Source organism: Dunckerocampus dactyliophorus, chromosome 15 (genome assembly GCF_027744805.1).
Source record: "Dunckerocampus dactyliophorus isolate RoL2022-P2 chromosome 15, RoL_Ddac_1.1, whole genome shotgun sequence".
NCBI classification, from domain to species: Eukaryota; Metazoa; Chordata; class Actinopteri; order Syngnathiformes; family Syngnathidae; genus Dunckerocampus; species Dunckerocampus dactyliophorus.
This window is the reverse complement of record NC_072833.1, coordinates 15,027,225-15,047,547: the sequence shown is the minus strand read 5'-3', so window position 1 is coordinate 15,047,547 and position 20,323 is coordinate 15,027,225. Positions and strand designations below refer to the sequence as shown.

Sequence of the window (20,323 nt, the reverse complement as noted above, 5' to 3'; positions counted from 1 at the left end):
ATCGATGCCAGCGTGTTTGACCACTCCTTTGTCAAACCTATTGGTGCTCGAGTTCTCTTGCATCGTTCTATACACGCTTTGCCTAGCTGTCCGCAGCTAACTAGCTAGCTAGAAATACCCGCCTAGCTTCTTGTCTTTGGACTCCAAATGTGACTTTTTGTCACAGTGACATTTTGTTTTTAAAACAAACAAGCAATGCGGTTAGTTTGGAGCTTGTTTTTCTCCCATGGGGAAGTGGATATTACGTCCAAAGTACTAACTTTTTCCAAGTGTGTATTGTTGTCACTATACTACGTCTTGTCCTCCAAACAGTATTTGTATGTTGTTGTTTAATGAACATTACCTATTGGCCCAGGGCCCTTGGAATTGTCTAATGGTGGCCCTGGCTAATAGCACTCATCATAAGTAAAATGAAAAATGATTGGTATTGGTCTCGGCCGATCTCACTCATGGATGATCGGTATTGGAATCGGCAGCATAAAACCCTGATCGGAGCATCCCTACTAAAGAGTAGTTAAACATAGTAGAAACAGCAGTGCAGCACTACACAAGCACAATAATATAAATATTGTTAGATGAAAAAAGCATTGAACAGTATTGTCTTTGTACTATGGCAGTGTTTAAAGTTCAACATGTGCAGTATTATGAGCATCTGTCTACACTTTCTACTTTATATTGGGAATTGGCCAGAGATAATGACACAAACAGTGAAAATATTTGCTCCCCTACTGATTGTGAAAGTGTACCCCCTTACAAGATATAAACAGTCCAGAATTTTTATGGTAACGTTTTCTGTAACAGAGGGAGACAGAAAAAAACATGGATTAAAGTTGTATGGAAATCAGTTGTATTTGACTGAAGGAAATAAGTACCATATTTGTTCCTGTGAAACACTAGTACTCCAAAAGAACATAAACAGTCTCCATTCAAACCTCTCCAACCTCATGGGTAAAACCAAAGAGCTGTCAAAGGACCTCTGCGACAGGATTGTAAACCTGCACAAGACTGGAATGGACTACAAGACAATCAACAAGAAGCAACTGGTAGCAAAATAATTAATAACTGGAAGCTATACAAGATAACGATCAGTATCCCTCGCACTGGAGCTTCATGCAAGATGTCACCTTGTGGGATAAGGATGATTGTGAGAAAGGTGAGGGACCAGCCCAGAAAGACAAGGGTGGAGTTGGGAGTTGGGACCACAGTCACCAAGAAAAGCAACACACATTAGTAACACACATTTCTGGAATGGATTGAGTGTCCACAAGGTCCCCTGCTCAAAAAGACACATGTACAGGCCCCTCTGAAGTTTGACAATGAACACCTGAATGACTCAGACAAGGCTTGGGAGAATGCGATGTGGTCAGATGAGACCAAAATTGAACTCCTCGGCATCAAGTGGACTTGGTGTGTATGAAGGGAGAGAAATGCCAAATACGAGTCAACACCAACACCATCCTTATTGTAGATCATGGAGGTGGAAACATTTGGGGATGGTTCTCTGACCAAAATCCCTCCTGAGATGTGTGCAACCCTGGTGACCAACTACAAGAAACATCCGACGTCGGTGCTTACCAACAGGTTTGTCCACCAAGTACTAAATCACGATCAAATAGGGGAGACTGGGGACAGTTGCAGCACTTTTTACATTACTCAGAGATTATTTAGACTAGGCACACCAAATCTTTACATAGTAAACCCACATCTGTCTGCTAAATAGCCATACCATTTAAAGATGGCTACATATAACATATCAATCACAATATTTATTTGAATAAAAAAATTCAGACGTTGCAACTGACCCCAAACCTGGGGACAGTTACAACACCGATCAGGGACTGTTGCAACATATCAAAAAACATTACATTTCACCAAAATTTGTATGCTTTTTGTTTAAATAACCACAGTATACAATATTAAAGTATTTAATAAGTTTAGTTTTGTGTAAAACATAGGGATACTTTGAGTCAATGTGCAAATGTTACGGACGCTATAAAAACGCAATATTTCAGTTTGGGACAAAAAGAATAGAATAATTTGGAGTGCAAAAAACATTTATTAAACATGTGAACAAACAGTGAACAGTTTTAGTGAACAAAATTCACATTGTTTTAAAACTCCAGTGAATATAAAGTTTGATTTTTAAGTTTTGTTAAAGGCACACAAATGCTAAAAAAATAAAACTGCAACACTCGCCTCTTCCCCAACAAATCTGCTGTCTTGTGAACTATTCCAGCAGCTTCTGAACAATTCTAGCTCACAGAAAAAAAACAGACATCTTCTTCCTCTTCAGAGTCTGATTCTTCTCTCTTCTTTTTTTTTGGTTTTCTTTACACTTTTCTTTGTGGTTTGATGTTCTTGTATTTTTTTTGCCTTCCTCTGGTCAGATTTGTAATTTTTTTGTTTATCATTAGCAGTAATTTCTTATTATGATTCCCTATTCTGCCCATCATGAGCAGTAAAATATATTAATTGTGCCTCGTGTGGTCTATTTTGATATTAGCATGGGGACAGTTGCAACCGTCCCCATAGTATCAGTCACGACAAAACACCATGTGCTAACTAGCCACAGTGACATTGACAAATGTAAGCAATGTTGCTGAATAGTCAACAAAACAGTGATTCAAACCAGGTAGGTTTGGAGTAATTCATACAAAATATTAGAATAGTATGACAAAAATACTACTACTACTATAATACTACGTGAAAAAAGCTACATTCATACCTCCAAAACAACTTTGTCTTGATAGAAGCTGGACCAGATACGCAATATGGCCACTTTCTTCTTGGCGAGTAGAGGGTCTAACTGAGCATGTGCAGTATGAGTGTCATCACTCTAGCATGTTACTGATTAGACAAATAAGGCTTGTTGCAACCGTCCCCTGTTGCAACTGTCCCCAGTCTCCCCTACTTACTTCCCTCAATTATATACAAAATTCATTTATAACTTTATTTATATTTTATATACTATTTATGATTTTTTTTTTCTGGATTTTGTTTTACATTACGTCACTCTCGCTCTCTCTGTTAAAATAAATTTACCATAAAAATTCTTTGTAAGATTCTTTGTAAATCTTTTTAAGAGGGCAAACTTGCACAATTTCCAATACCGTATTCTACTGTATAAGTCACTACTTTTTTCTTAAACTTTGAACCCTAATTTATGGCTAAGTTCAAATCTCCTTTATTTCAGAACTACTACTAATAGTTTAAATACTGTGCCACTTGAGGAAACGGTAGTGCTTTCTTTTGCAGGAGCCAATCATGAGCTATCAGTGCACTCATGACGAGCTTGACAACTCACTGGAAATTGCAAGGGGTCACTACATATAACAGTATAACAATATGACAGTCTGACTCATGGTGTCATCTTACAAAGAACACCAAACTCATCACACAGCAACTTAACAGTCAAAAGGTATACCTGTGAAATATACAAACATGCACCGATAAGAGTTTAAAATGAAAAAAAAAAACACAACTCTTATAAAGTTTTCCCATAATGCATTACATCTGAGCAGCACATTGATTGGTGCCTGCTGGGGCGCTGCAATGACATCAACCTCCCTCTGGGCTCTGGGCTTCCTCTGGTGGACAGACACAGCATTGCAGCGCCATCCATCCATCCATCCATCCATCCATCCATCCATCCATCCATTTTATATGCTGCTGGTCCTCCATTGAAATGCTGTGCTCTGACAAATGCATTGTGGGAAAACTTTAAAAAACTTTTTTTTAATTTTAAACTCGTATTGGTAAGTTTGTATATGTATTAGGTATACCTTCTGAGTGTTAAGATGCTGTGTGATGAGTTTAGTGTCCTTTGTAAGATGACAACGTGACTCAGACTGTTATATTGAGTAATGACCTCCTGCAATTTCCAGTGGGTTGACAGGCTAGTTTTTTGTAGCTCATGATTGGCTCCTGTCAGAGAGCTGCCTGGTCCTCACCGACCCGTGCGCGCCACAATATGCCATTTTATGATATGGACATGTGTGATTTATAGTCCGATGTGGCTGACACAGTATATGTACAAATCTTTTTTTTCCCTCCTAAATTTAAATTGGCTGCGGCTTAATCACACTGGTGCGGCTTATTTTTACTTATTTTCCTCACTCTACAGTATATGTCAATAAGTGAGAAAATTAACAATCTGCGTCTTTTTCTTTTCTTCGCTGCAAAGTGTAACCAACCTTCTGCTCAGCTGGCATAACTGGTTTAACTGGCGAGCGCAAGAACACCTTCACTCTGTCACATTCATACTGGATATTCTTCTCACTTTGGTAGCGCCACTGTCAGCACTTCAACTGACCCCTAAATCACCTCTGACCTCCTTGCATCCTCTCAGCCTGGCTACACCTGATCCATGGGCTTAGTCCTCTCTCTCTCTCACACACACACACACACACACACACACACACACACACACACACACACACACACACAAAGAAACATGCAGTAGAAACCACATGCAGACGTGTAAACAAACACTATTAAAGGCAGACACGGCCCTGGTATGAGAGGTGGCTCGTTAGTAGTAATCAGCTTAGCGCTCTCCGACGCCCACCGAGGGTAAGCTCTTTACAGACAAAGCCAGTTAGGAGCACGGCGAGGTGATGCCCACAACACGAATCACAGCACAGTCATGGGGAGAGGAGTGCTGGTGCTGTGACATGGAGACGATGGCCTGCAACCCACTGAAGAAGTGAGAAGTGTCACACACATAAAGTAAAAAAGATTTACAGTCTTTTCAAGAGAGTGTAAGGATGGAGGGAGGAGTCGACAAACAAGGAGGAGTGTGTGAAAGGAGGCAAACGCTCAGTCTTCCTCCTCCTTCTCCGACGAGTGTGCACTCAGTCACCCCAGTGGGTTGGTGGGTGGCTGCGTCCTTTTTAGGGACGGCACGCATCCAACAGCACCGCACACACTGGCACTCTGTAGCCAAGATCAGGCTCGTACTTGTACACACACACACCTACAGACATGTATAGCGACTTACTGCACATACGCACACACATATAGCAGGCACATTATGGCCTCGTTCACACTACAGCCAAATGTATTTTGTTACTTCTGCATGCACTGATCTGGTAACGACGTATGCTGATGACACGGAATACAAACGCAAATGTGTGAGTGCTGGGAAAGAAAACAACACAACATTGCCAAGCTGCGGTGCAAACTTGTAAGTCACTGTGTGCGTCCGCTTTTGTGTGTGTGCGTGTATGTGACGGGGAGACTGACATCAATATTTTGAGCCACAGGTCACCATGATGTGAACGAAAAAGCCGAAGAATATTTGATCCCTGCTTCCTGATTGGCTTGTCCTGCTAATAGAGTAAGCTACAGAGCTGGCCGACAGTGACAGGTGTCACGGCTAATGTGACAAAAGGTCAAAAGTCTGGCACAAGCATGACCATCCATGTGCAAAATGCATGTCACTCTGCACTAGAAGTGATGTTTCCCACCGCTAAGTATATACAAAAAAACATGAAAATGTTAAAAGTCATAAGTTGCAGGAAGCCTTTGCTGATTCAATGAAGAAAGGCACAAGACGACCATGTAGTTACTGCTTTAAATGCACACAATAGTCATATATTCACTATATATATATATATTCGATATTGTGAAATGTTTTGAGACATGCAAACACCTTTTTCAGATTGCTAATTCCAAATTTAGGTCGTTTTCTGATGATTAAAAACCCGATACAGACCCCTCGTGCCTGCCTGTATCAACCCAAATATTAGGTCAAACAAACACTTAAAATGCATCCAACTGGAATATTATATCATTATTATGTAAACCCACTGCTCAGATCGTAAAGGATTGTGGGATTTGTTTGGTTCTGGCATGGTGTGGAACAGAGGCAGTATTTGTCATCGTAAATTTGTCATAAATGTAATGATGATATGCTTAAAGGTTTAAATATTATGGCGTGCATTGATGGGCGTCAGTACCAGTATAGTAACTCCCAGCCTACTCGCTGTTCGGCATTTGGCGGGGGTATTGAGGGTATTGTCTTACAAATCAATTCACTCAACATTTTCCAGCAGATTCTAATACCGATCATCAAGGAGTGAAATCGGCCGATACTGATCGGATTAATTATACATTTTAAAATTTATTGGTAGTGAGCGCTATTGGCCAGGGGTGCCGTATAAAGGGGAAAAGCCAGGACAATTCCAAGCCAAAAAAATAGGTAATTACGATGTAAATTCGTAATTAATAAAAAAGGGGCGGGGCATGATTATTTTTTTTCCATGGGGCCCAGAATTCCTGGCTGCACCCGTGCTACTGGCTATGTTATATGAAAAAAGGAACCATTAAATCACCTTAATTCAGACAAAACCTTGTTTTACTTTTCAAGAGAACATACAGTATATCACTGGTGAAAACTTCCATTCACAGGATGAGACGACTTCTTTAAGGAGACTTTCAATGTGAGAGTACATTGGTGGAGCTCTAGCAGGACTTTCAGGTAAGAGCACTCGACGAACCCAGTGTCTACCACAGCTCAGAAAGGCTGGTCATCTCGTCTGACGAATTCAATTATTTTTCGAGTTATTTGCTTAGCGTTCTGACCGTCACGCACATACGGGCGAGTGTTGTCCACATGGCTGTGTTAGCTGCTGTTTTATGATCACACTGTTAGCCTCGAAAACTCACCATGCATACCATACGTGTTTGTTCTTCAAATGCCGTGATTAAATTAAACCTTTTTAACAAGTGTTCCCAAAGACACCATGTGGCAGTGAGACACAACATGGACACCGTCTTCCTGTTTGGTCATGAGTTATTTCAGGCCAAACAGGAAGGTGGTGTCCATGTGGTGTCTCGCGGCCACATCGTGTCTTTGGGAACAGTCACATCAAGAATCACGTTTTCACGTGACATTTTTCATGAGCTGACCTCAAAGATGTCAGGGTTTTTATATGTACACAAAAAACACCATGATTATTGCACTGGTGTGCGTTAGGTTGGCCACAATAAAAGGCCACTCCAAAATGTGCCCTTTACCTGTATTGGGGGGAGCGGGTTTGAAAACCAGTCCGTATCTGGTGTAACAACCATTTCCCTCAAATACCGTATACGCCCATCCAGAGCATCCCAAACATGTTCATTAGGCAAGTATGCTGGCCATACAAGAACTAGGATGTTTTCAGCTTCCGAGAATTGTGTACAGATCATTGGAACATTGGGCTGCACATTATCATGCTGCAACATGAGGTGATGGCCGTTGATAAATGACACAACAATGGGCCTCATGATCTCATCAGGGTTATGTCTGTTCATTCAAAATGCCATCAATAAAATGTACCTTTGTTGTGGGTCGAGTGGCCCATGGTGGCGGTGCAGTTATGGTATGGGTAGGCGTATGTTATGGACAACATACAAATAGAGAGAGTGAAGTGAGTGGAAATTTTGGGTCTGGCACTTTAAATATAAAAAGACATTATCTGCACTGGAAGTTGTGGGGTAGATTTTAAGAACACAAATTTAGTCAAAGCATTGTAACCAGGAAATAACTTCCAAGACGAGCATGTTTATATCTGACCCTCCATCGGGCTCCATGTGACGAACAGAGGAATGAAGACAGTCAGGTCCTGGCTTCAAGTACTGTAGGTATTTACCAAAATAATTTTTTAAAAGGCCGATGTGGGAGTGACGGGTGGTCAAGGCCTTGAGAAGACGATAGGATGGGAACGAGAGGCAAGACCGACTTTGAATTCCCGAAACGTGTGTGTATGCCCCACCGTTGCCTTTGTCTTCAGTGAGTCAGCACTTTTCCCCCCTCTTCGTGCTCCTCCCCAGAAACTATGCTGACTTTCCATAACTTTTCTTTTTTTTACAGGACGGAAAAAGCCGTAAAAAGCACCTGTACATATTTGTGTGGCAGTTTTTAGTGTTCGATGCAAAGATTACAAATAGCTGGAGAGCAAATAATGTGTGGAGTATACATGCACGGAGTCAACAGGCTTAACAAAAGGTAGGGTGACATTAATAGAGGACCAAAGTTTAAGTGTGCCTGAGTGTAATATTAATTTGAATTCAACCAACTATGATGAATAATGCTCATAAGTACACACGGCAAAAAAAACACAACATGAAAGCCAAGTAATTGGACCCTAATGGTGGTAGAAGCCTTGCAGTGAATTCCTTCACATTAAATACTTCAAGGCTGGACAGCACCTATTTTTCAGGTGTGTGTCTAAACACTGGCTGTCACACACTTCACACACATGCGCAAAAAAATAAAAAAGAAAGAAAAAAACCCCTCTCCGCTTCATCTCCCTGACTGTGCCACTAGTGTGTCCAGCCTGGTACTGACCTTCTAGCCTCCTTCACCTATTAGAAAATCTGTGGGTGTGTTAGAGTGGCATGATTCTGCAAAAAATGTGCCTGGAAGGACAGTTGACGGGGTACTTTTAAAACAGAAATCAATAGAAAGACAGAAAATAATCCATCAAGTCAAAAATGGCATGCTTGCTCACTCCGCAATGCATTCAGGCATGTAATAAAGACAAGTAAAAAAAAAAAAAAAAGCCAATTAATTAACGTAATTGCTTCTCCCATGAACTAATGAATGACAGCCAGTGAGCCAGGGCAAGCCAGGGCAAGATGGCTTTGCTGCTCTGGCCAGCGAGGCTTGTGTTGCTCGACCTACTAACGACAGCACAGCATGGGTCCTTGAGTAAAATGGAGGCTTAGTTTGTGATGCAGCTACTTAAGTAAAATAAATAAATAAATTTCATTGTATGTTAGTGTGAATCAAGATATGTTCCGCAGATTATCTCATGTGCTTGAATTCATCACAGTGGTTGGGGGAGGAAGAAAACACAAACACAAACACGAGGAGCCTTCAACACTCCCCCAAAACCCAAACAAAGGAGAGTCGTTAGGCTCAGTGTGAGCTCGATTTCCCACCCAAACAGCCAGGCAGACTGGAGAGAAGTAAATCTCCTTGACTTTAAACAAACAATTAAAAAAAAAAAAACTTTACGACCTCCTCCGCTTACTCAAAGAAACTTATCTTAATGTGTGGCGCAAATATGAGATAAAAAAAGTGTCTGAAAGTGCTCATGATGCAATGATTAGGCCAATGAACATGACAAAACATCTGTCTTAATATGCATTATGAAACAGTGTGTTACAACAGTGTTAGCCACACCTCCTTGCACTTTTACATATATTGCTTTAAAAAGTGCAAGGAAGTCATCTAGGAGCTTTTCTGGCTAATACTTCATAGCACAGCAGGTTACACCTAATGCCCTCAAAAGAGGGGCGGCGGGGGTCATGTCCCATCCACGTGGTTTTTGTCTTGCATAACACGCTGTTAGCCTGACCTGAATTTCACTGCCAGGGGGACACACCTGTCACCATAAAGAATCCATACTGAGTGTGTGTGTGTGTGTGTGTGTGTGTGTGTGTGTGGATTTTAAAGGGTCTGTAAAGCTACATAATCAAAACCGTGTTGTCTTAACAATCAATAAAACCAATATTTACCAAGAATGGCACTTAAGACAGACTTTGAACACAGAAAGAGTACAGAAAGCTCTTTTGTTCTCACTTATTGAAGGAATAGGCAAATGCTTACATAGGAAAAGAAGACAAATGGACCACCATCCATGCAAAAGATATAATATGGAATTATTGCATATTATATGTGCTTGTACTTTGGTTTATTTACAGACGCCTTAGAGCAGGGGTGTCCAAAGTGCAGCCCTGGGGCCATTTTCATCCCCCAGCTCATTTTATACTGTAAAATGCACTTACGATATTTTTCTCCATGCAAATGATCTAGACCAGGGGTCGGGAACCTTTTTGGCTAAGACAGCCATGAAAGTCACATATTTTAAAATGTATTTCCGTGAGAGCCATATCATATTTTTTAACACTAAATACAACCAAATGTGTGTATATTTAAGGAAGACTAACAATTTTAGAATATAATAAGTCTCTGAATGTATTCTTTGTAATAATGTTATATTGAAGCTAACCAATAATAAATTAATTACTTTTTACCATTAATGCGATTTCTGGTGCTGCATGGTTTTGCGCCTTACTCTATCTTTCTTTCTTTTCCTTTTTCGTCAAAAGGGTTGTCTCTGCACAATTAGCTAGCTGACTATTTGATTAAAAGGAGGGACGACCCCAATAAATCAAGTTTTGGTGTCTGACACGGAAAATATGGGAAGGACAGCTGGCATTGCGTTGGAAAATAAAATGGATGGATTAAAATGCATTAGAATGCATATTTTGAATGTTATTTTTAACACTATAATGTTTTACTTTAAAATGTCAGGAAAACAAATTAAAATGAACACATTTTATGGTGTTAAGAAATGTCTGAGAGCCAGATGCAGTCATCAAAAGAGACACATCTGGCTCCTGAGCCAGAGGTTCCCTACCCCTGATCTAGACCCTAGGTTCCCAAAGTGAGGTACACGCGCCTCAGGGGTATGCCAATTGTAATTTGGGGTACGTGAATAAAAAAAAAAAACATTAGCTTTTAACCCTCAAAATTCAAAAGTGCGAAAAGTGAACGCCTCACAGCGCAAGGAGAATGGAGCAGAAAGGAGACAGCGTACGAATTTGTTCATTGCTGTGTACATCATATGAACAAATAAGTAAGTTTGATTATTATTTTGTGCATTAAGATTGATCTTGAAGATTTCATTTATATTGGTGTTCCAATCCCCACACGCAACGGTGAAAACCTGTCACGGTAAGTGGGGACTCTCCCAAAAATTAGGCTTTATCGTTGGTTGTATGTCATTTTGTACTTCGGATACTGCTTTATCATGATTGTTAAACTTTCCCCTTCAATTTGGTAATAAATAAATATGCAAATTTAACCATCATGAGTGGACAAAAAAAGTGAAGCTCGCATTCAACCCATTCATACAGAAGAATGCCAACATCAAACTGGAATAAAAGAGAATTTAGGATGATTACTTATCTATTTATCAGTGCTCATGTGAAACTTTATCAAAATGTAAATCATGCAAAATACAGAATTTTCACCCGGAAAAATGTATTAATTAACTAATTAATTATGTTCAATATTTCTAAAAGATATGTAGGATGATTACTTATCTATTTATCAGCGCTCATCTGAAACTTTATCAAAATGTCACCATGCAAAACACACATTTTGACATGGAATTAGAATAAAATTAATTAACCAATTAATTATGTTCAATATTTCAAGTTAATTAAGATAAAAAGGTGTATGTTTTTCTTAAGTGTTCAGGAGTAGGGGGTTCATGGCTTAAGGTCAAATGTCTGAAGGGGTACGCCACTGTAAAAAGCGGGGGACACATGCATGCACACACACACACACACACACACACACACACACACACACACACGCACCCCCACACACACACACACAGATCCAAATGGCCAGTTATGCATGTGATATGACGCCCTGTTGGTGGGTAGGAATCTGTGTCTGGGACCCTTAAACTACACAGATTTGGATACAAATGCTTGCAAGATTTGCTTTGTAAATTATAACACAAATCTGACAAGCAGAGTGTTCTTTATTCTAAATTGCTTACTTTAACCTATATTGGATTGGTTTTAGCGTGTTTAAAAAGATTTCATATTTATAAAGATTTAATATTAAGTATACCAAATTGGACCCCCCATCCTTCAATTCTTAGTATGCGGCCTTGGGTGGAAAAAAAATTAATGTAGATATCCCAGGCTTAGAGTATGAATCACAATGCAAAAATTAATTGGTTTTAAATGCACTTAAGGTATTTTCCACACGTAAATGGTCTGTACCAAAAGGTCGCCAACCCATGGATTGCCATCGACCGGTCAATCTTTGGGACTTGCCCGGTTGATTGCTTTTGTAAATTCCCTAATTATATGTTTATACTTAAAGCAGGCACTGCTCAGGTCAGATTTCATGTTTTTTTATGCCCGGCACCTTTCAGGGCAGCTGAGGGGCTTTCTTATGACCAATAGCACATTCGAGCCATCCGGGCAGCTGCTGTTGAAATGTGCGTATATGTTTATGTACGAGTTAGTTATTCTGCGTTAGTGATAAAAAAATAGACAACAATACATCAGACATTATACCAATGTCAAATCAACCAGCTAGATTACAATCTGAACTGTGTAATAAAGCCCATCCAACGTTCAGTTGCGTCTGGATCTCTGAAGGGAGCGGCAGTGTGGATGAGGTGCTCCAGCGAATTTGCTTAATACACATACAGCCCTAGCTCACCGCTACAATCGCAAAAATATTAGGAAAAAAACATGCTTTATCACATCATTGCCCTCTCCTCCCGTGGGGACCAACAGACATTTTGACCACTGAACAGGCCCGTACGCCTCACCGCTCTCCAGGCACGCACGCAACCCTGAGCTCGGTCCCCAAAGCAAAAGGCACAATCACAAAAAGCTGAAATGTTGACACCAACAACCAATAATAACACAAAGCTTGTCTTTAAATATGTATCACTTTTAAAACAAGGCCGCACGGCGGTCTAGTGGTTAGCATGTTGGCCACACAGTCACAGTCAGGATAGTGGGAAGGCCTGGGTTCGAATCTCCGTTGGGCATTTCTGTGTGGAGTTTGCATGTTCTCCGCGTGCGTGCGTGCGTGGGTTTTCTCCAGGTACTCCGGTTTCCTCCCACACAATGAACCCAACATGCATGTTAGGTTAATTGGCAACTCTAAATTGTCCATAGGTATGAATGTGAGTGTGAATGGTTGTTTCACACTATATAGTGTAAAATATATATTTTACACACACACACACACACATATATGTGTATACAGTATGTATATATATATATATATATATATATATATATATATATATATATATATATATATATATATATATATATATATATATACATACACATATATATGTATGTATATATGTGTGTGTGTGTGTGTGTGTGTGTGTGTGTGTGTGTGTGTGTACACATTACATACAGTGAGGGGGATTGGGCGGTAAAATGTTTGGGGGTAGCTCTTGCCTAGGTTGCCAAACGTTGGCGACCACTGGTCTAGATAGCAGGAGAGACAGGCACACACACACCCTTATGCACACAAATGCATGCAGTCAATACTGATCCAATTGGCCAGTTATACCTATGTTTTGTCCAATTAGCAAACAGTGAACAGACCTGCATCTGTGGACTGTATGACAACAACCATTGGGAATTTCAGTGGAGTCTCTTAAAACACGTAATTTCCAAAGTAGTGTGACCACAGTGGATTAAAAAAAAAGTTCTCAAGGAATCTCAGGGTATCTCAAGATACGACATGATTTGCAATACACAGCTCACGATAACAATAACATCCAATACGGCAATCAATTGAAGCAAAAACAAAACAAAAAAATTATAGTTTATATTTTGCAGCATAATTAAAGCAGAGTACAAACAGGTATACTGCAAAAACAATGACACTGTTTTAGTGCAACATAACTGTAAAGAGGATCAAATCTATTAAGTAGAAACATAAAAATAAATATTTAGCATTTGAATAGAAAGAAAGCCCTAATATCATGTAAATAAATGATGGAATTAATCATGTGTTTTCATTATTCTGAATATGTATGCCAATATTTCACCATATCATTTCCAGGAGATTCTAGCTAGGTAATGTAGCTCATACAAAGGGCTAGAGGAGTATAACAACAGAATGCTGGCCATTCAACTTGTCAATCTTCCCGAATGTTTTCCGGGACGCATCGTCTACTGTGTGCTCTCACACAAACATCTTAGCTGCCCTAGCAAGCGGTTTAGAAAAGCAGATTTTTTTTTTCTTTTAGATATAGAGTACATTTGATCTTTCATATTCTTCCATACCATTATTTTCCAGACATTTAAATTTATAAAATCAAATTCCATAATTTCCCATACTTGTGTAGGAACCCTGTCTGATGTAAATACTCATTGATTAGTTCAGCTTTATTGATCCTGAAGGAAATTTTGGAAATGACCAGGAGGGTATTTCTTATATGTATTACATAATCGTTCCATAACACACACGTGCTTTGTTTGTAGATAAACCCTGTAGCACAAACAATCTCCACCATTAAAGCAGACATAACATTAACAGTGCATTATGATAAGATAACCTCAATGATTCTTTTTGTTTTGGATCATTTGTGGCCTGTTTGTGTCAGGAAAAGGGAGATTACAAAAAAAACAAATGTCAAACAACTCATCAAGTCCTGGTCCACAGTGTTCTTCTTGTTATTAAAAATTGTCCGCTTAAGTCGACATTGACATACATGGTTGACCGCTTTTGTCGACATAAAATTGGAGACCCAAAGGGATCATTTCTATTGAAAGAAGTATTGCCAACTTCCTCATTACAGTATTGCTAAGCTACGACTACTAGTACTGTCCAATTACTGTCTAAAACATGCACACTGTCACTTCCAGTTCAGTACAAAATGTGCTTCAAAATAAAAGATTGTCAGTAATAACCTGGATTCCACACCCTTTAAAAAAAAAAAAAATTAAAAAAAAGGATTAACCATTGGTTAACAAAGATTTGCGCAGGTACGAAAGCGCCACTGTCCGTGTTCAAGTCATACAACAAAATTACCACAGCAGCTCTGTTAGGTAAGAGTATAAAATATTGTAATGTCGGCAGAATGACAATGAGGAAGGATGTCTGTACAAAATCAGGCTTTTATTGGCGTCAACACTGCAGCACTACATACCTAACAGTAGGGTGATTGTGATCAATGATCGCAATAAAAATGAAATCAGGTCGATTACAGTGATCAGCTACGACCATATTTATTCCATCAAACATGGCAGAAATGACCATGACAACAGCCAATCAGCGTTGACCTTTTCTTGCGTCACTTCCATTTGTAAGTTGCCGAAAAGTAAACAGAATGACCAAATGTGGACCTAAACGCAGAGCTGAGGGCAGCAAAATAAATGTCAGTCGTGACTTGGAGTTGGACTCAGAAGATGAGGCTGTTGTGAAAATGTGAGCAGATTCTGCACCTGCCACTGCTGCCAGCACACGTAGCAGCAGTTCAGCCACCGCAATTAGCAGCAATCAATAGTTCCAATTTTAACGAAACTAGCTAATGTGTATAGTTATTAAAAGGAAAGGTAGTTTTTAAAACATTTTGTCCATCACCCACAATCCTTACGTGAAACATGAACACACATTTCTTTCTCTTTTCTGTGTGTTCTGAAGACAGAAAAATAGTTAGCATGAGTGCGCTAACAATGCACTTAATGGGACACTGCCCCCATAGCCCAACCCCTGAATCACAGCTCAGAACCACAATATCATATGAAAACAGAATAAAAATATGCACAAATGGAGGAAAATCGTGCCAACAAACTGCTGTAGGCTCAAAAATCATTTAATATCACCCATTCTTTTTTATGTCTCTGACCAAAGTCACCGGTAAATGAGCAAGGTGGTGATTTCGGCTATGCTGAGAACCGCCTATGTAGACATCAGTCAGCCAGTTCGAGGAGCGTTGCGGTAAGCGGGTTCCACGTTACATGTCTCTATAAGGGGAAGAAGGGGAGGTAGGGACTAAAAGATGGAACTCTCATGATACAACAGGAGGGAGGGATGAGGACAAAGACGGCTAAGCATGACCAAGTGGGAGGAAGAGGAAAAGACATGGAATGATACCAGGATGGAGGCCAAGAGATACCAATCTAGGAGTGGAGGAGAATTCCGGCGAGCCTGTCGGTCCTGGGGTGGCAAAAATACCCTCACAAAAGGATCATTTATTGGCGGTGGAAAAGAGGGGGGAGGTGGGATGAAAGGGGGTGAGAGCTGTACAAAGGCATTTGAGAGCAGTGAAACATTCACAGCCAATGTGTAACATTCTCCCCCACGCTGCCACCCTGACGCCACCCTGCTAGCTGCTAAACAAAACTTCCAACCAGACATATGGATGCAAGCTTGAAACCAACTTTTGCAGCAATGTTTGCAGCACGAACCATCACACAAGGTAGAAATTAAGAAGGAACATACATCAACAAGGAGGATTGGCAGGGCACACTGTGGAAGGTCAAGTAAGACAAGTGTTTCACTGACGCATGTAAATCCACACGGCACATTTAAATGCTTCTCTTTCTGCTCGGGCTGCAGGCGCCGAGCTCCTAACGCACCAATTTGTAGCAGACAGTGGCTGAAGAAGAATGTTTTGCTTTAGGGGGAGAAATGTCTGGCAGGGTTTGAGGCCTTGTTTAGCTGCGGTGGTCGCCCCGAAAAAAGGAAAAAAGGAAAATTCGCAGAATGCAAAAAGCATAAATGACAGTACAATTTTGAAGTTTACTTTGCAATCAACAGGAAGTCACTGTGTACATGTTTTAATGCTGTGTACTGTAACTAGACAGTAGTTATATTGTTGTTTCAAGTTGCTTAGCGATAATGATATTACTAAATATACTACAACATGTCAATATTTAGAGAAATATTTCATAGAAATTTTAGGTTGACAAAAACGGTCACCCATGTATATTGAGGTAGGCAAGGGGACACTTAAATAATAACAGAAAAAACAACCGTGACTTGATGAGTTGTTCAGCATAGATGAGTTGGCGACATAACTGGGATCGAGTTAAGCGGGTTCCACTATACTATACAGTATATGTCATAATTTTACATCAACAATACGAGAAAACGTGCTAGAACACTAAAGCAAGCAATCAATGTCCCTTTTTAAAATGCCACTCTTACAAAAAAAAAAAAAAAAAACACTCATGTCACATACGGGACATTGACAGGTCAACCGAACCACAGGGTCAGAGTTCAAACGATTTCAACTCTGAGTGGGATGCTTCAATGGCAAGTCTGAATGGTTTCTTTGTGTGGCGACTGTGCTGCAGTGAGATGTTTGAAACAGAAAAACAATGGCTGAAGCAGAGCGGAAGCATTGGCGCTTGTCTTATGTATAGAATGATATAGTAACTCTTAAGCACCAACAAGGAAAATTCTGTAGCATTTCACAGATGAATTCCCCAAAAAAGGCAGTAGCTACATACAGTATGGTCTCATCACTGGTGTGTGAAACATAAAAGGTTAGTGTCATTTAAAATGTAAATAATTCTTACCTGTCCCCTCCTTGTTTCCGTTCTGTTGTGTCCGCAGCTCCTCCGACTTGTAGAAGTCAATGCTGGCGTACGTGTTGACACTGGAGCTGCTACCATTGCCAACTCCCGCACCCCCTCCTCCTCCTCCGACGCCAGAGCTGGCACCCAGCACAGAGAAAAGGCGAGAAGAGGCCTGGTTACCTGGGGGTCCATCCAGGCCCAAATGGGGGCTCTCTTTATTGGCTAAGTCCAAGTCTATGTAATTCAGGCCTTTCTCTGTTGTAGGCACCTGAGTGTTGGTGGAAATGGCCTGCTGCTGTCCAGGAAGAGGTGAATGACTAGGGTTGTCCTGAACAGCTCCGTTGCGCCATGGCGTGCTTTCAAAGACCTGACGGCGGGGTGCAGTTTGTTCTGGGAAGAGCGAGGCAGTGGAAGAAGAGGACGTGGAACCAGAAGTGGAGAGGGACGGTGAAGCAAGGAAGCTTTCAGAGCAGTGTCGTCTGCGTCCTTGGGGGTCAGCACGGATAACTTTAGCTACGTGGTCCGGGTTGGGCCCCGATTTGGCTAAAGGAAAGTCTAGACCCCGTGTTGCAACGGAGGTTTCAGTCCTCGTAGGGGAAGGAGCTTTGGGAGATACGCTGGATGATGGCCCGGCAGTGGTGTTGCTGTTCAGGCTAAAGGCCATCACTGTGTAGTCCCCGCATGATGTAGGGGACTCCGACTCTGGAACAATCTCTCGGATCTTCCTAAGCCGTTCCTCAGCCACTTCAGCCGCCTCTTCACAAGGGCCCGTTGCTGCTTCATCACAGGCTTTGGGAGTAAGAGCAAGAGTTGGAGGGGTCGGAGGGGTATGGAACGGAGGGAAAACTAGTGGGGTGTGGGGTGAGGGGGAAGGAGAAGGAGAAGGGCCCAGGTCCATGTTGACATACTCGGAAGCGGCTGGGGGAGCAATGGGGGCAGAAGGGCTGTGGGATAAGGGAATAAAGTTCCCCAGGCAGGACACCGGCCTGTGTTGAGGATGCTGGTTGCTTGTACCATGAGGCTTGGATGATCCATGCCTTAGACCCCTACCGCGCCCTCCTCCAGCACCAGCCTGGCTGCTGTTCTCCCCTTTAAACTCAATACTGACATATTCCCCAGGGCTCTTAGGTTCTGGGAGCATTGGGTTCTCACGGACCCTGGGAAGGGTGTTAGCCTTGGATACATCAACAAAAAGACTCACTGGTCTGCTTCGAGAGTGGGTACTGTTTTTTGGCAACCCACCAGAGACTTGTCGCTGCTGGAGTTTGTTCCCCTCTTTGGACCCCCCAGCGATGATGCTTGCCGCTCTATCCTCACACTCTCCAAGGCTCTCACTGCTGGCTGAGCTGGATGAGTATGACGAAGAAGAGAGAGACAGGTGTCGTCCCGCCAGTGAACTGCTCGCCGCTTGTTGCTCTTGGCACCCGCTTAATGTCCTCCCACCAACCCATCCCATACCACCATTAGGCCTTCTGCCACGTCCTGGTCCATCGTCAAAATGTCTGGCGGAGGGATTGTGTTTGTATGACCGCGGAAGGGAATAATAAGAGTACACCATCTTGGGGACATGTGAACTGTTCTCCGATTGGCTGGTGTGTTCTGAAGGTGGAGGACTCCCATTCACAGAGCGAGCACTGATTGGAGACATGTTCATGTAGTCGCTTCCTGCCCTGCTGTCTGCACTACCACTGCCCACCCAAGTACCGCCAGAGAGACCTCCACGTTGATCAGGGGAGCAGCTACTATTGGGCGACATGATCATATAGCCATCTGAAGAGGGTGGATGTCGGATCTGCTGTGGAGGGGACACACTGCTGTTTGGGGTCATGGCCATGTAGTCATCAGCAGGTTTAGGATCTGAGTCTGGGACGGAAACAGCTGGTGACTGGGACAGAGACACTGGAGGCTGAGTGACACCTGGCAACATAGACATGTAGCCATTGTCCATTCCTAAATCCACACCACCACGTGCTACCCCACCTGTTTCACCCCTGAACTCTCCTGCTACATCCAAGTACCCTCCTCCGCCCCCTGCTGACCCAGTACCCATGACGCATTCCCTCTGCGTTGAAGAGGACGTGGAAGAAAAAGACTCACGGCTGGTGCTCCTGGACATAATAGCATAGTCCGCTGAGTCTTCGTCCGCTGGCTCGTCTCCTCTGTGCTGACATGGGACCAGCCTTTCCAAAGCCATAGGTGGTAAGGAGGCACGCTTGCTCAGCAACCTCCGCTCTGCTTCGCACTCCCGACTGGAGGAGCGGCGGAGCACTCTCCTGGTCTGTGGCAAAGATCCGCAGCCTGTTGCTCCAGGTGCTGGCAAGGAGTTGGACGTCATGCTGCTTTGATTGCTGCCATTGCCGCCACTATTCTGTCCCATTAAAATGTAATTACCTCCCTCCTCGCCAAGGGACTGGCTGCCAACGCTACCAACAGAGCTTCCAGGTAGATTGGGGGAGACTAGGAGCGTCTGTTCCCCAGGACTGGAGCCATATTCATCAGAGGAGCCGTAGTCACTGGGTGACCCCGAGATAGAGGTGCGATGCATGGGCACTCGACTGTAGGGCCCACCCCCTGCCCCAGGACCACCACAAGATGCTATACCCCCAAACTCTGATCCGTGGCCAGAGCTGGAGGACAGGCTTGGAGCTGGGGAAGGTGCTGGGGTGGAGATAGAACGCATCAGACCAAGAGGCGTTTTGGTGGTTGAGGTGGGGGCCGAGCGTGCTGACTTTGATCTGAGGATGGGGGTGGTGGAGCAAGACCCGTTGGTGGACGGACTTGAGCTGAGCACTGCAAGTGGCATGTTTCCCACTAGGCCTTCCTCCACCTTGCTCCCATCACTGGCAGTGCGAGACCGTGGAAAGCCGTGACGAGGGGTGGGAGAAGCGCTGGAACTGCTAACACCTGTCCCACCATTAGACCCTCCAGGAGGTTCAGTTCTGGGTCGGCGGGTGAAGCCCACCTGGCTAGGAGGAGGGTTTGGGTGGTGCCGGCGTGAAGGGACGCTGATGGGGTTAGAGGCTGTGGCACCTCCTCCGGGACCAGAGTTGGACTGAGATTTACTTCGCTGGCGAAACTCCTCGCTGAGCGCCTTCATGGCCTCCAGCAATGTTTCGTGCATGTTCTGGGCAACCACGGAATCATCCACCTAGACATCAAGACAAAAAACAATTACAGTTTTGTATGTCTAAATGCAAATACCTAATAAGGTTACTGTCTTTGGTTGACTATAAAC

At 42.5% G+C, this 20,323-nt stretch overlaps 1 protein-coding gene across 2 annotated transcripts in view; it reads right to left on the bottom strand.

Moving 5' to 3' along the window:
- si:ch73-335l21.1 (insulin receptor substrate 1-B) overlaps positions 1-20,323 on the bottom strand; it is a 44,067-nt gene that overhangs the window by 13,069 nt on the left and 10,675 nt on the right. For both annotated transcript variants that reach the window (XR_008573860.1, XM_054800798.1), the window contains exon 3: positions 17,089-20,236. Coding sequence is in view for 1 of the 2 variants with exons in the window: in XM_054800798.1 (XP_054656773.1) it covers positions 17,089-20,236 (3,148 nt within the window). In the remaining variant the exon portion in view is untranslated. The remainder of the gene's footprint in view (positions 1-17,088; positions 20,237-20,323) is intronic.